At 31.1% G+C, this 14,482-nt stretch overlaps 1 protein-coding gene across 1 annotated transcript; it reads left to right on the plus strand.

The window, feature by feature from the left end:
• Nucleotides 1-441: 441 nt before the first annotated feature.
• LOC133310476 (carotenoid 9,10(9',10')-cleavage dioxygenase 1-like) lies at nucleotides 442-10,177 on the plus strand. Its single transcript, XM_061511405.1, has 14 exons — nucleotides 442-558; nucleotides 1,223-1,276; nucleotides 1,949-2,051; nucleotides 4,269-4,528; nucleotides 6,802-6,981; nucleotides 7,077-7,092; nucleotides 7,297-7,359; nucleotides 7,485-7,566; nucleotides 7,671-7,733; nucleotides 7,840-7,978; nucleotides 8,088-8,334; nucleotides 8,443-8,507; nucleotides 8,617-8,706; nucleotides 9,992-10,177. Exons 1-14 carry the CDS (start codon nucleotides 442-444, stop codon nucleotides 10,175-10,177), a joined length of 1,665 nt encoding a protein of 554 aa, XP_061367389.1.
• The last annotated feature ends 4,305 nt before the right edge of the window (nucleotides 10,178-14,482 follow it).

Genomic DNA, 14,482 nt, shown 5'->3' on the forward strand with positions numbered 1-14,482 from the left:
AGTTGTTAAAATCTCGATTTATTACTACGATTTTATGTTTTTACGATTTTTTTTTATCAAAATGATTTTACCAATATTTCAAACGCTTTTACGTTTTTACGGTTTTTTACGATTTTCTTACATTAGGATTTTATGTTTTATGATTTTTTAATCTCTCTCCGATTTTACTTAAAATCTCAATTTTAACAACAACGTAATACACACATAAAAGTATATGAAACCTATATATTTTTTGTCTCTTTATATAGACCCCACATACTTGTGAAAAATAAATTTATTTCTTATAACATTAGAAACATTAATCTCTTTGTTAATATATATATATATATATATATATATATATATATATATATATATATATATAATGCTTGCTTTCGTTTCCTATATATTTATCAAGCTGGAAGTGTTGCAGCTAAACTCAACTAGTGAATGCAAAGACAAATGGCTACTTCATACATGGTACGTGCTGCAGCGAATTACTCTGTTCAGAAACGACCCTTTATCTTCCCACATAGGTTTAAGCACTCCATGACTGTAGGACTTTCCTCGGTATTCAAGGTAATTAAATATGACTCTTCATGCATGTTAAAACCTGACGTCGTTTATGTGACTTAAATTGTCGTTCACTTCACGAGCAGCCAATCTTAAGAGCGTTTCCGCAAATTCCGCTGCAAATTGATGCATCGAAAACCACGAGGGTGTGTTTGGTACAAGATAAATTTTTTGGTGACCGGGAATCATGATTAATGGAAATTCAGTGGAAATTGAGTTTACTTGGAATCTTACGAAAGAGGTGTTTGGTTCGCCAAAATATTACCGGGAATATTAGGTAAAAATTATTGATTCTATATTTGGTTTAGAACGAAATATGACTTGGAATATGAGGTTATTTTACAAAAATAACCCCAAATTATTTTTACTTTTGTAATTGATAGATTGGGTCTAGATTTTTATGTGTATGGGGGTATTTTTGTCTCAAAATTTATTGTTGTGCTTTCCTTTTTGCTTGGTATTCTGATTGGTATTCCGAATTACCATATTATTTTTGGTAATATGAATAGTGACTTTTCTTTATAAATTAAATTACCAGTAATCCTTGGATATCCGGGAATCGTAATTTATTCCTTCTACCAAACGTGGTAATTACATTTACCAAAAAAGGATTACCGGGAAAAACTTGAAACAAACACCCCTGACAGACATTAAAACTAAATTCCTTGAGGCTGTTATCGATTCATTATTTGAGTATGTGGACGAGCCACTGCTTCCATCTAAGGTGAGGTATCTAACTAAGTGGTTTCATCGATCCCAGTTACATATTATAGAGTAAAATCCTTTCAGTACAAGATAAAAAACACATAACTATTCTAAATCTTTAGGGCCGTTTGTTACAGGGAATTTTTTCGGATTTTCAGGAAATTGAAATTTTTAAAATTTTAAATTTTTAGATATTATCATAAACTGAATGTAAAAATTATATTTTTGAAAATTGAGATTTCCGAACAAGTAAAAATTTCTCCTGTACCAAATGCTCTCTTAGGAGAAAAAAGTATCCTTATTAATTATTTTTGAGGACCAATATGAGTCTTCTTTGAATTTCAGAAAAACAACAATTTTAAAGAACTAAAATTTCAAAAGATCCACAAGTCAATTTTTTTTCCTAAAAGATTAAAATAAATTTCGTATTTTTGTTGAATAACAAAAGGGTATTTACTCTATATTATATGGGAAATCATTATCTTCTTCTACATGAGATAAGAACTTTTTCCTACACAAATTCGTTTTCCGTGCTAATTAATTTTTTTTTTTAATTTAAAATGTGGGACCCACATTTAACTTATCTCTACTTTTTTTCTCTCATACTATCCTACAACATAAGAAAATATGCACCCATATTATATATACTATCTATCATTTTAATTATTTATTAATCAATAGTATTTTGCAGAGTAACTTTGCTCCGGTGGAAGAGATAGGGGAAGCCGCGTTTATCACTCACATCCAGGGTGAAATACCTCGGCATTTTCCAGAGGGTGTCTTCATTAGAAATGGTGCATCCCGTGTGACCTTCTAACTTTGGATGGGCTTAACAAGATTATGGAAAGGGAAAGATGAATAAGAGAGAATAGATTTTTTGGTGTGAAAAAATGGTTACGTAGTCATGTTATTTGATTACAATCATTCATTGATTATGAGATAAGAAAGAAAAAAGTGCATAATTTTTGAATGAGTGCTTGTGATCAAATAATATGTCCACATAACTATTTTTCCACGTTCCACTCTGAAAAATTATACATTTTTCTCTCTCTTATCTCATCATCAATGAGCGGTTGTGATCTAGGAAGCACCGACACTTCAATAACTTTGGCGTGTCGTGTCCGACACTTCCCGACACTCTCTGACACTCTCCGACACTCCCCGACACTTCAATACGCGTTATAGAAATTCAAAAAAAGTTCAAAGGTTGCGTTACGTTAAGTTTTTAGTTTCAACTATTAGATTCGTTGGATTACGATTACCATTTTATTGAGTTTAATATAAATATATGAGATATCTTATGTTTCTTTGCAAAATTGATGAATATTATAAGTTTAGTTTTATTTTTTTATTGAATTATTGAATATTAAATATAATATACACTACATAAATTAAAAATATTATTTAATATCAAAACGTGTCCTAACGTGTCGAAATCTAACATTTTTTAGAATTAACGTGTCGGAGTGTCGTGTCGTATCGTGTCACGTGTCCCGTGTCGGTGTCGGTGCTACATAGGTTGTGATCAAATAACATGACTACATGACCACTTTTTCACATGAGAGGATCCACTCTCATTGTTAGGATCCACTCTCATTCTTCCGGGAGTGGATCCTCTCATGTAAAAAAATGATCATGTTATTTGATCACAACCACTAATTTAAAAATTATATAATTTTAATATCAAAAAACAAAAATTATATAATTTTCTCTCTCTTATCTCATTATTAATGAGTGATTGTGATCAAATAACATGGCAACATGATCACTTTTTTACATAAAAAGATCCACTCTCATTCCCTTATCTCTTATTTGATCACAACCACTCTCATTCTTTCGGAAAAATCTTCAATACATCTGATGTATGGTGCATCTGTCCAAAAGAAGAAAGTTTTTGAGGATTTACGTGAAAATAAAAATAAAGGAAAGGAGTAGAATGGAAAAGAATTTTCCAAAATTAGAAAAAATGAGTACCCAGTAGGATACTACGGATTGTACTGAAGTTTCTCTCCTTTCTTTCACGCTTTTTTACATCACTTTTCTTTTAATTTTGCTCAACCACTTTTTGCATCACTTTTCTTTTGATTCTGATCTTCTCGGAATCAAAGTGCAAAATTATTAATAAAAAAATATTACAGATTGTTAATTCTTGCAAATTTTACTATTTATTTGCAGTTCATAAAAATTTTAATGGTTACATACAACAAGCTCTATTAGTGACAACAAAAGCAAGGCATTTTTATTTTGAGTCGAATTTTCTTTATACAATTACGCAGATGACTTCTGCAGCCTAGCTGTAGGAAACAAAGGTCAACACAAGAGCGTATATTGTCATAGATATTTATAATAAGGGAAATTGTTTTCTCCCGCCGGTAGTAAATAACAATCTTATGTCAGAATGATAGAAATATGTAATTGCATTTTTTTTTTCTTTAGCTTATGAGCTCCATATTTCTTGTTAATGTTGGAAAAAAAATTACATGAGAAAGGTATTGCCTTTATAATAAATATTCTAGTATTTATAGGTAAAAGTTATTTGTGGAAATAATTTGTCTTTAAGAGACCGGTTATACTTATAATCTATTGTTCCTTACAACTATTTAATTATTATTATATCAAAATCAGATTAATCGCTCGTAGAATATGTTATTCGGTTATTGTTGATTTAATTTTAGTCTAACAATAATAAAAATGATTATAAAAAACTATAAGGATAAAGAGATCATTCAAATGATGAAATTAATAAGGAGAATAGTTGCAGAAGCCTGCTTGCCATGTGTTTGAAGTTTGAACAAATAAATATTGCTAATTTATTCACGGGTTTTATGTTACATGATGTAACATAACTTTTTTACATACACAATTTTATGTGGATCTCATCTCTTGATTTTTCTCTCTCATTTCTTCTCTCTTCTCAAATGTGTGGGTAGGTTTATTATGTTATGTCATGTATAACATAACAAACATAAAGCCCTTTATTGATACTTATCTCATCTATTGCCATACGATAGGACCAAACCCACTATTCGGAGGACTCAAATCAACCAATTCTATTTTGGGGAGGACAAATAACGCTTGGGTGGAAGGAGAAGGAATGCTTCATGCTTTGTATTTCAAAAAACAAAATGACGGGAGCTGCATCGTCGTCTACAACAACCGATACGTTGAAACTGAAACATACAAGATTGAGAAACACAGTAACAAACCTTTGTTTCTCCCTTCAGTTACAGGAGATTCATTGGCCGTTTTGTCTTCGCTTCTGCTAAACTGGGTAAGCATTCTTTTTAGCATATTTTGTTCCAACGACTAACAAGCTCAAATTAGTCTCATTTAAGATTATAAATAGACTATAGTGCCCAATTATAAAGGAAAGATATATTGAATTAACTAAGACTAGCTAGTAGATTTCAGAAGCAACATATATTAATCGATACTCCATTACGCTGGCCCTAGCTATTTTTGCCGATTAGCCTTGCATTTATGTGTGTAACATTTATTTTTCGCTTAAAGTTGATGGTTTTATAGAAATTTTAAACATCATTAACTTAATGATATATGAAATTTAAAACATTTTTTCCACCTCATTTTTACTTCTTTGTTTTTTGGTAAAAGTTCTTTGAATATCTTAATAATTGAAATTGCTTCTATAAGTTTACTCTAATTAAACTAGTAAACTTAAACTTAGGGAAAATGTTTCTGCAGTTAATACAGATAAATTATCTGCATTTATTCTCAAAACGATATCATTTTGGTATTCAAATCTTAAAAAATTATAAATATAAAGACTATTATAACCCTGAAATAAATTAAAATTACAAAAATATCACGATTCCCGCCCAAAACGACGTCGTATTGGGCTTACTGCAGATAACTTATCTGCAGTTACTGCAGAAAAAGCGAACCTTTAAACTTATCATTAAAATAAAAAAACGAAATAAAAGATGGGAAAAATGTTTCTGCAGTTAATGAGTTATCTGCATTTATTCCCAAAACGACGTCGTTTTAATATTAAAATTTTAAAAAATTATAAATATAAAGACTATTATAACCTTGAAATAAATTAAAATTACAAATACACCATGATCTCTGCCCCAAAACGACGTCGTATTGGGCTTACTGCAAATAACTTATCTGCAGTAACTGCAGAAAAAGCGAACCCATAAAAGATATCATTAATCTCAAATTAAAAAACCTTGAGTATTTATCAAAAAAAAAAACCTTGAGTTTCTTCTTTTGTGTAATCCAAGCTCAAATTAGTAGGGTATTGTTGATATTTCCATATTAGATCAGTCATAATTATTAAACCCTTATCTTTTTCAATATTTGAATTTGCATATTTTTGAAAAAATAATTTTTAAAAAATTTCTCTCACAAAATTTTATTATAATAAATTAAAATAAAATATAAGTTAATACGAATATTATACACTTATATATGGTGATGCTTGGTATATCTCCACTAACAATGTTACTACCAAACACATCACCTAAAATAATAAGATGGTTCATAATCGATAACGAAAGTAGTAAACTAAATATTGTTCCCGAATCACTCGCTATATATATATATATATATATATATGTGTGTGTATGTGTCTGTGGCTCCCATGGCTTCGGAAACCACATCTACCATTTGAGGGCGTGAAAATTGTTACATAACAGAAACAAGTAAATTAAGGTTTTTATTTTTTAATTTGAAATTTATGGTGCGTCTTTTTATCTGTGAGTTAACTAGGACTTTTAAGTTTTTAATGGAACATATAAAAAATGGTAACAAGTGACAAAAATGTTTCATATGTTAATAAAATGGGAAAAGTATATCTCATATTAAAAGAGGTAAAATTATGTCATTTTAAGTGAGAGAAAGAGATAGATCATGGAGGAGATAGAGTAGAAAAAAAAAGTATGAGTCTTACCTTTTTTGTAAGAATGAAATGACATAAATTTTATCATTTAAAAGGACAAATATTTTTTTTTAATAAAATAAGAAAAACCAATTTCTAGTGCTGTACATAGGAGAATGGATTTCCTGCATATAGGGAAGGGTTAATCTTTTCTTATTTTACATGAAATTTTTTTTTATGTTACACACATAATTAAAAGGTAGGTCCCATCTTTATTTTTTTCTCACTTTTTTATGAATCTCACTCATATATTGTGTGAATAACGTGACAAAATTTTCTCATATAAAATAAAAAAATTAATCGCTATAAGAAAATAGGGTGGGACGGAAAATCAATTTTTCGTGCTGCATCGGGGAAATTAATTTCCTAGGGAAATAGGGTGGGGGCCACTTTAAAAAAAAAGAAAAAAAAAAAGAAAGAGGGAGGGTTTTTTTTTTTTGTAACGAGGAGGGGGAGTTTTCGATGTCTCCGCGGAAAGGGGGAAATGTTTTCCTGCAATAGTAGAAACTATTCCCCAGAAAATATTGGTGCATATTTTTAACGGTATTTAGATTAAGTTTCGGTAGTAGATCTAGTTATTGTTTGGTTGAAGTTGAAGGTCATCTCGCGAGTGATGAATTATCTTCTTGTGGATTTCACAGTTGAGATTTGGAAAACCAAATAGAGATTATAGCAACACCAATGTGATAGAGCATTCAGGCAAGTTCTACTCCATTACTGAAACTCACATGCCACAAGAGATTGACATCCTCAAACTTAGTACTTTAAAGGACTGGGATGTCAATGGAGACTGGAATCGTCCTTTTGCCAGCCACCCCAAGGTTTCTTTATATATATATAATCCCATTTTAAGGTTTAAGTACAACACATTAATTGTTTGCTTAATACAAAAAACTTTTTGATTTGTTTAATGCAGAAAGTTCCAGGTAGAGGCACTACTAGAAAAAACCTGTATAGCGACGGAATTGCTATAGAGATTCCGTCGCTAATTTCATCCTAGCTATTATTTTTCGTTCCAAATTCTCTCGTAAAATCGTTTGTGAAGGAATTTGCGAGGGAAAGTAGTAATGAGGATGAAATTAGCAACAAATTTTCATAACAATTCTGTCGCAATACAAGTTTTTTCTAGTTGTGAGGAGAGCTGGTTATTTTTGGAGTAGATCCAACTAAACCCTATCTGGAAGTTGGAATAGTATCTGGTATATATTCTCCAAATGCCAAATAATATTGAGGAAATTTTACAGTGCTGATAATTGATTTTGATTGAATGGTTGTTCTTCTAGTGTGTAATATAGATAACATTCCTTTTATTAATCATTTTCAGCTAATGGAAAGGAAATGGTTTATAAACAAGACATAAAACTAGACAGGTGCTCTTTTTGCCATGATATAGGTATCACAAGCAGGTAACATTCGTTATCAAATTCACCACCGAAACTAATTATAAGCCTGGCCATGAGAACTCAGTTGTGTAAATTAATCCATCTATTTCTGGGTTTTTGGTTTCTAGGTACATTGCGATATTGGATTTTCCACTGACAATAGATTTTAACAGACTACTTACAAAAGAACAGTGAGTACAGAAACACTCACACATATATATATAGACTTAAGACTATGATAAGGCCACAGAGCATATCTGTAGATGAATACTAAGGTTTCCATGGGTTTACATGTAGATATATCAAATACGACAAGGAGAAATATGCGAGGATTGGGATAATGCCTCTCTATGGTGATGCAGAATCAATCCATTGGTTTGAGGTGGAACCTAATAGCACATTTCATGTCATCAATACTTTTGAGGATGGTGATGAGGTAACTTATCCACGAAGTAATATTTGAAACTGTCCAAGAACTTTTATTTCAGATTCGCTAATTGAACAATTGCCTACATAATACATAAAATTTCTACTTGTTGTACAAGGTTGTAATATGGGGCTGCAGAGCACTAGATTCAATAATTCCAGGACCTGAAGATGGTCTAAATGAAAACTGGTTCTCTCGTTGTTATGAATGGCGATTAAACATGAAAAATGGGGAGGTTAAGGAGAAATATCTCACTGCACCGCAACAGTTTATGGATTTCCCCCTAATCCATCCAAGTTTCACAGGAATTAAGAATAGATATGGATACACCCAAGTGATTGATCCCATTGCGAGTTGTGCTGCAAGTAACTATTTATAACCCGGTTTCGCTATTCTATTTAACAATTACACCCTTGTACTTGTCGTAAATCTAGATTTTTATTTGATGAAATGGTTTCTGTTCGAATATTTAGACATTCCTAAATACGGAGCTCTAGCCAAGCTACATTTTGAAGAACCATGTTCAGAATTCCTTACGGTAAAAGATGGCTTGCAATGAATTGAAAATCTATATGCTATTGACTTTGTTTGTAAATATATATTTTTTTAACCTTAAACTATTATAACTTTTTTAATGTGTAAATCAGGGAGAGACACAAGAAGAAGAGTCTATAAGGGTTGAATATCATAGGTTTGAAAGGAATGTGTTTTGCACTGGATCTTCCTTTCCACCCCAAGCTCACTTACATGTGCAATATAAGTTTAAAAAAGCAGTTCATCAATATCATTTCTAAAACAGTGCAATGCAGCAGATAATCATGTCATGTCTGTCAATTCTATTCTACTGATCAGAGAAATGCAGGAATACGTCTATTACCCACACAATATGCAAGACGCTACTTGCACCCACCCACAGACTCACCATCTTGTATGACGCCACATACTCAGGCTTACCGACTAAGTGGAAACAACACATACATATTATAAGTCATTGCACATATCAGCTCAAAAGCATTTCCAGATATCCAAAGCATGTAGCACAGCATGCATATAACCATACCCCCATGGGACATGGTGGAACCACAACATGGCTAAACCGAGGACACGAAAGCTTACCTTGCAAGCTAACACCCAAAGCCAAGAGTCCACAGCTCAAAGTCCAAACGCATCAGATTCACAATTTGTTATTGACCAATAATACATCAACAATCATACTCTACAAATATACAACATAAAGACAACGCCTTTTCATTACGTTTTACGTCTTAAGGCTTATCACCAAGCCATAAGCCCTTAATCACATGATTCTGACTTACATTAATTAATTACAGAAGTTCAACTTCCTCAAACTAGGGTCCACAAACTCCCAATAGCCTACTGTATGAACAGTACAGCTACTGTTCTTCGAAAACCCAGAATATCTGGATATTCCTCGGGAACGTATCTGGATATGCATTATTCGGATATCTCACAGTCAATATCCGGATATCCAATATCCGAATATCACTCTGGAAATATCTGGATATCAATATCCGGATATCCAGATCCCTATATCCGGATATCAATATCCGGATACCCATATCCGGATATCCATATCCGGATATTCCACGGGCAAATATCCGGATATTTCGCGACAGAATGCAATTTCTGCATTTCGAGAAGATTTCCTTCCAAGGTTCCATTTTTAACACTTCTAGAAGCTTAAACATGCATCTTAAGGTTCATTGAAGTTCATATGACAGTTGGTTACTTGTTTAATTCATTAAACATGCCAAGACTTCATCTTTTAGCAACAAAACTCAAGACCAAGGTTGGTACAACTTACCACAGTTAAAATTCAGCAAAAGGGTGCTCTTGGAGCTCACACAATAGCTCCAAGGTTCTGACTTTAACCCCAATCGAAAAATGCCACTCAAGCTTGGTTCTTTCTTCACAAAGGTTGACACTTTGAAGCTCACAAGCCAAGAAGAAAGCTCCAACACTACAAACCACCAACTCAGCCCCTTCACAACCTCAACACAGCCCCCAACACTCAGAAGCAAGGCCACCAACACCCTCTCAATGCTTACTCTCAGTCACCCCAAGGTGTTTACAAGGAGAGAGTGTAAGAAAATGGCCTCAAAGCTTCAAGAAATGGTGAAAGAAAGAGAAGGAGACACCAAGTCGGCAAGGAGACCACACTCAACAGCCACTCACGCACAAATCTGATGCATCAACCTAGGGTTGTGTGCATAAGTCCTATATATAGTCACTTAACCAATTAACACACAGTATTAACTTTAATTGCCACACTTAGCATTTTAATCCCCAACTCACGATTCTTAACCTACTCAATTTTACAAGAATTATCATATTTTTCTCATAATTTTCGGAGCATCTTTCCGGTACGGGCTTTTCATAGCCAGTACCAGTTTTCGGCACCAGTTCTCATTATTTTAACTTGAAACTCGTTTTACAAGTCCTACCTGTTATTCTAGTAATTATCATGCACTTATTATAATTTTCTGGGATACTTTTTTGGTACGCATTTATACCGACTAGCAGAACCGGTATCTGCATTTTTCTTCCGAAAAGTGACTTTTAGCATTCTTTCTCACTTACTTTAATTATTAGAGCCTCATAATAATTATTAGGGTCAATTATGAAATTATTTCCTAATTTCACATAATTAATTAACTTCCTTAATTAACTTTGCGGGTTCTTACATCCTCCGGGCGACCGGGCAAAGCCGCCATGCTCTCTCCTTCGCTCGCTTCGCTCACAGGTACTGCAAGAGCTACAAGACGGTGGAGGAGATGAAGCACCGATTCAGATCTTCTCCAATAATCCTCACTCTAGCGTTTTATGGAACTTTCAACTTTCAGAACAAAATGTTTACCGACAAAAGGTTAAAACGAAAATAATTATTAAAGGCTATGTTGGCTCCAACTTTTAATATGCATAGTAAAAAAAATGGTCTGCATCGACAAAAGGTTAAAATGATAAATAATATTGTTTTTTTCCACATAAAGGTTGTTGTGCTGTAAAAAAAGATGGTATGTACCCAAAAAAAAAATAGTTGCAGAATAGAATAATATGCACCGTTTTAGTAAATAAGTGAAAATATAAAGATTGGATAAAAAATCAAAAGATAAAAATTATAAGAATATTTGATTGGATATATGATGTTTTATTATTTTCTTTATATTTATGTTATGAATTTTTTTTTTGATTAGTTGTATATTTATTTTGGATTGTTATATGTATTATATGTAAACTATATTATATATATTAAAAATATTATTTAATATCAAAACGTGTCCTAACGTGTCGAAATATGACATTTGTTAGAATAAACGTGTCGTGTCGTGTCATGTCCCGTGTCGCATGTCAGTGCATCATTGCCTGCGCATGTGAAGCAAAATTAGTGAAAATTAATGAAAAGTAAAAGATGAGAGAACGCTCTTCCCATCTTATTACAAATCACTAATTTTAAAAATGATATATTATAAAATTACATAATGTCTACTGATAGGAAATTCATAAATTCAAACCCAACTTATAAAATTATTACAAAAGCGATAGAATTTTTTGTCTAATGAAAATATTTACAAAAATAAATTTTCTATCGAAATTTTATTTCCGTCAAAAGTTTTGACGAAAATGATTTCCTCCATCAAATGTTTTAAACGAAAAAAGAATTCCGTCAAAAAATTTGACGGAATGTTTTTCGTTCAAAATTTCAATGAGAATGTGTTTTGACGAAAATTTCGAAGGAAATTGTTTTGAGGGAAATGTTACATTCGAAACTTTCGACGAAATTTAGATTCTCTAAAGAATTTTGATAGAATACTTTTTTCGTCAAAATTTTTTATGAAAATTTTTGACAAAAATGTGTTCCGTTGAAAATTTTGATGGAAATATTTTTTAGCAAAAAACTTGACGAAAATATTTAGTCTAAAATTTTCTATGGAAATGTGTTTCACTAAAAATTTTGACGAAAATTTGTTTTTGTTGAAAAGTTTAACGAAAATGTTTCCGTCAAAAATTTTCGCCGAAATTTGAATTCTGTAAAGAATTTTATCAAATTTTTTTGATGAAAATGTGTTTCGTCGAAATTTTTGTTGAATATGTTTTTTTGTGAAATATTTTGAGGAAATTTAGATTCCGTAAAAAAATTTGACAAAATTTTTTTTCCGTCAAATTATTTTACAAAAATATTTTTAGTCACAAATTTTGATGAAAATATTTTTCGTAAAAATTTTTGACATAATTGTTTTACGTTAAAAAATTTCTTTTAATTTTCACATAATGAGTGTTGGTCAAGTTTTGAGTCAATGGGTCAATGTTAAAACAAGTCAGGTCTAAAACTGATCCAAATAAAAGTGGGTCAGTACTTAAACCAGTTAAAAAAAATAAGTATTTATAGATCAAGTCAAGGTCAGACTAAAAACAAGACAAATGAACCAATCTTTTTGCACACCCTACCTACCACCCTTGGGATGATACTTACATGTGTCCTACTTACGAAAGACCACTAGTGTCATTATCAAACCTAAAACCTTAGTCAATGCATGATGCATTCAATGCTATCCGTTTAGGTAATCGTCTTTATCAATATAAGATGATTTTCGTCATGTATGTTACTTTTATGGTCCAAGTTGGTCCTTGGCCATACGTACGCAACTTGAGGGAATAAAAGAATTATTCTAATTCATACTCTAAAATTATTACTCCTCATTTATCATTTTAAGTCTTTCTAACTTAACTATTATTTTAATTCTCCAATTCAACTCAATTGTCTTACAAAACAAGTAAGAATTATTCCCATAAGTCAATAATTCAAAGTTAATGTCTTTTAGCTAAATAACTCTAAGTTTTCATGCTTTTGACCGGATAAAAGAGTGATTTTAATCCTTTAAAAGATGTATGAGTTTATCAAACTTACATATTAAATCAAATTAATATTTTTTGTTCTTTAATTATTTATTTATTTTTCTTAATTTTTTCAATTAATAATCAAATTTCTATATTTAGCGTTAGGCATCATGGGATATTTGCAAATTATCAATAAAACAATTTTCTATCCATTAACTGATTTTTAATTTTTTTGAAAACTAAAAGTTTCAAAGTTCTGTATTTTTATATTTTAATTAATATATTGATTATTACAAGTAAAATCATTTTTATCAATTAGAACAATTTTCTCAAAACATTTTTTAATTTATATTTCTTTATATTGTGCCTGTATTTAAAATTATCTGCGTAATGCACTGTATAGTTATTCTTGTAATAAATGAATGGAATTTATAATTTTTGCCATTATCTATAACAACATGCATGGTGCTTACAGATTACGCATAATTTTAACCTAATCTATCAATAGCCACCCCTATTATTTATATTTAATATTTGATTTTTAGCTTTCCATTTTGATTATTTAGCGTCTGTGCTTTAGGAGAAAAAAATTAAATGTACCGAGAACACTAACATTTTACTAAATAGAAAAAAAAATTTAGGACTTAACAAAAAATATATACATAAAAAAGAAAAAAAAAATTCTCAATTTAATAAAAGAGAGCACAGAATTTGGTGCTCCTGGTGTATTGAAATTTTTCTCATGCTTTAGAGAAATAAGAAATGACTGGCAAATAAGACACTTTCCAGTACGAGCAAAAAAAATTTTTTCCTTTTCTTAAGAATAATTTAAAAGACTGTAAGTCCAGCTGAAATACTTATTCAATATAATGCATAATATCGCGATCCTCTAAAGATAATTAAAAACTTAAGCACTTGTCAAAGACAAGGGTCACATGAACCAACAACCAGTGAAGTGCAGTTTCCTGACAATAGTGATTTGTTTGCATCACAATTGAACAGAGAGACCAATCATAGATGCTATTTATAAGCAAAGGGATTGCTAATAATGTCTGGAAATGCCAGAAGGGAATAATTCCAAAAGTGAAATAATTGGCAAAGGAATCAAATCAGCCATTGCTCGCCTTTTTTTTTTTGGGTAATCAGCCATTGCGCGCCTTTAAGAGATCCTAACTAGGGAAGGTAAATGAATCAGAACCTTGATTCGACTCGCGAAGGCATGAACATACATATTTAAAATTAGTTGTTAGAATCAGCTTTGGATTTATATACAAACTCGTTTAATAAATAAATCTTAAGCTCCAATTTAAAAGTTCGACCTTAGAGTCTCTCATGCTGGCTTAGTATATTAATTTTTATTTTTATTTTATATTTTTTATAGCACTTGTAGTAGCCTTTTTCTCTCTTCTCAATTCATTTCACCCCATTTTATTGATTAAACAAATTTTTTGAATTATTTTGTTCTATATTGTACTGTTTCGATATACATTGAATTTATGAATATTTATAGATTTATTAGTTCTGTTGATGTATATTTTGTTTGGATAAATTTTTGTTGTCTTATTTTTTTTAAACAAGCTAAACCTGACTTTAATTTTTGTAAATAAGTCAAGCCATTGGCCGATAATTATACTCATAACAGATAACATGCTTGAT

The sequence above is a fragment of the Gastrolobium bilobum genome, unplaced genomic scaffold (genome assembly GCF_033153095.1).
Source record: "Gastrolobium bilobum isolate Gb01-03AN ecotype WA unplaced genomic scaffold, APGP_CSIRO_Gbil_v1 utg441, whole genome shotgun sequence".
NCBI lineage: Eukaryota > Viridiplantae > Streptophyta > Magnoliopsida > Fabales > Fabaceae > Gastrolobium > Gastrolobium bilobum.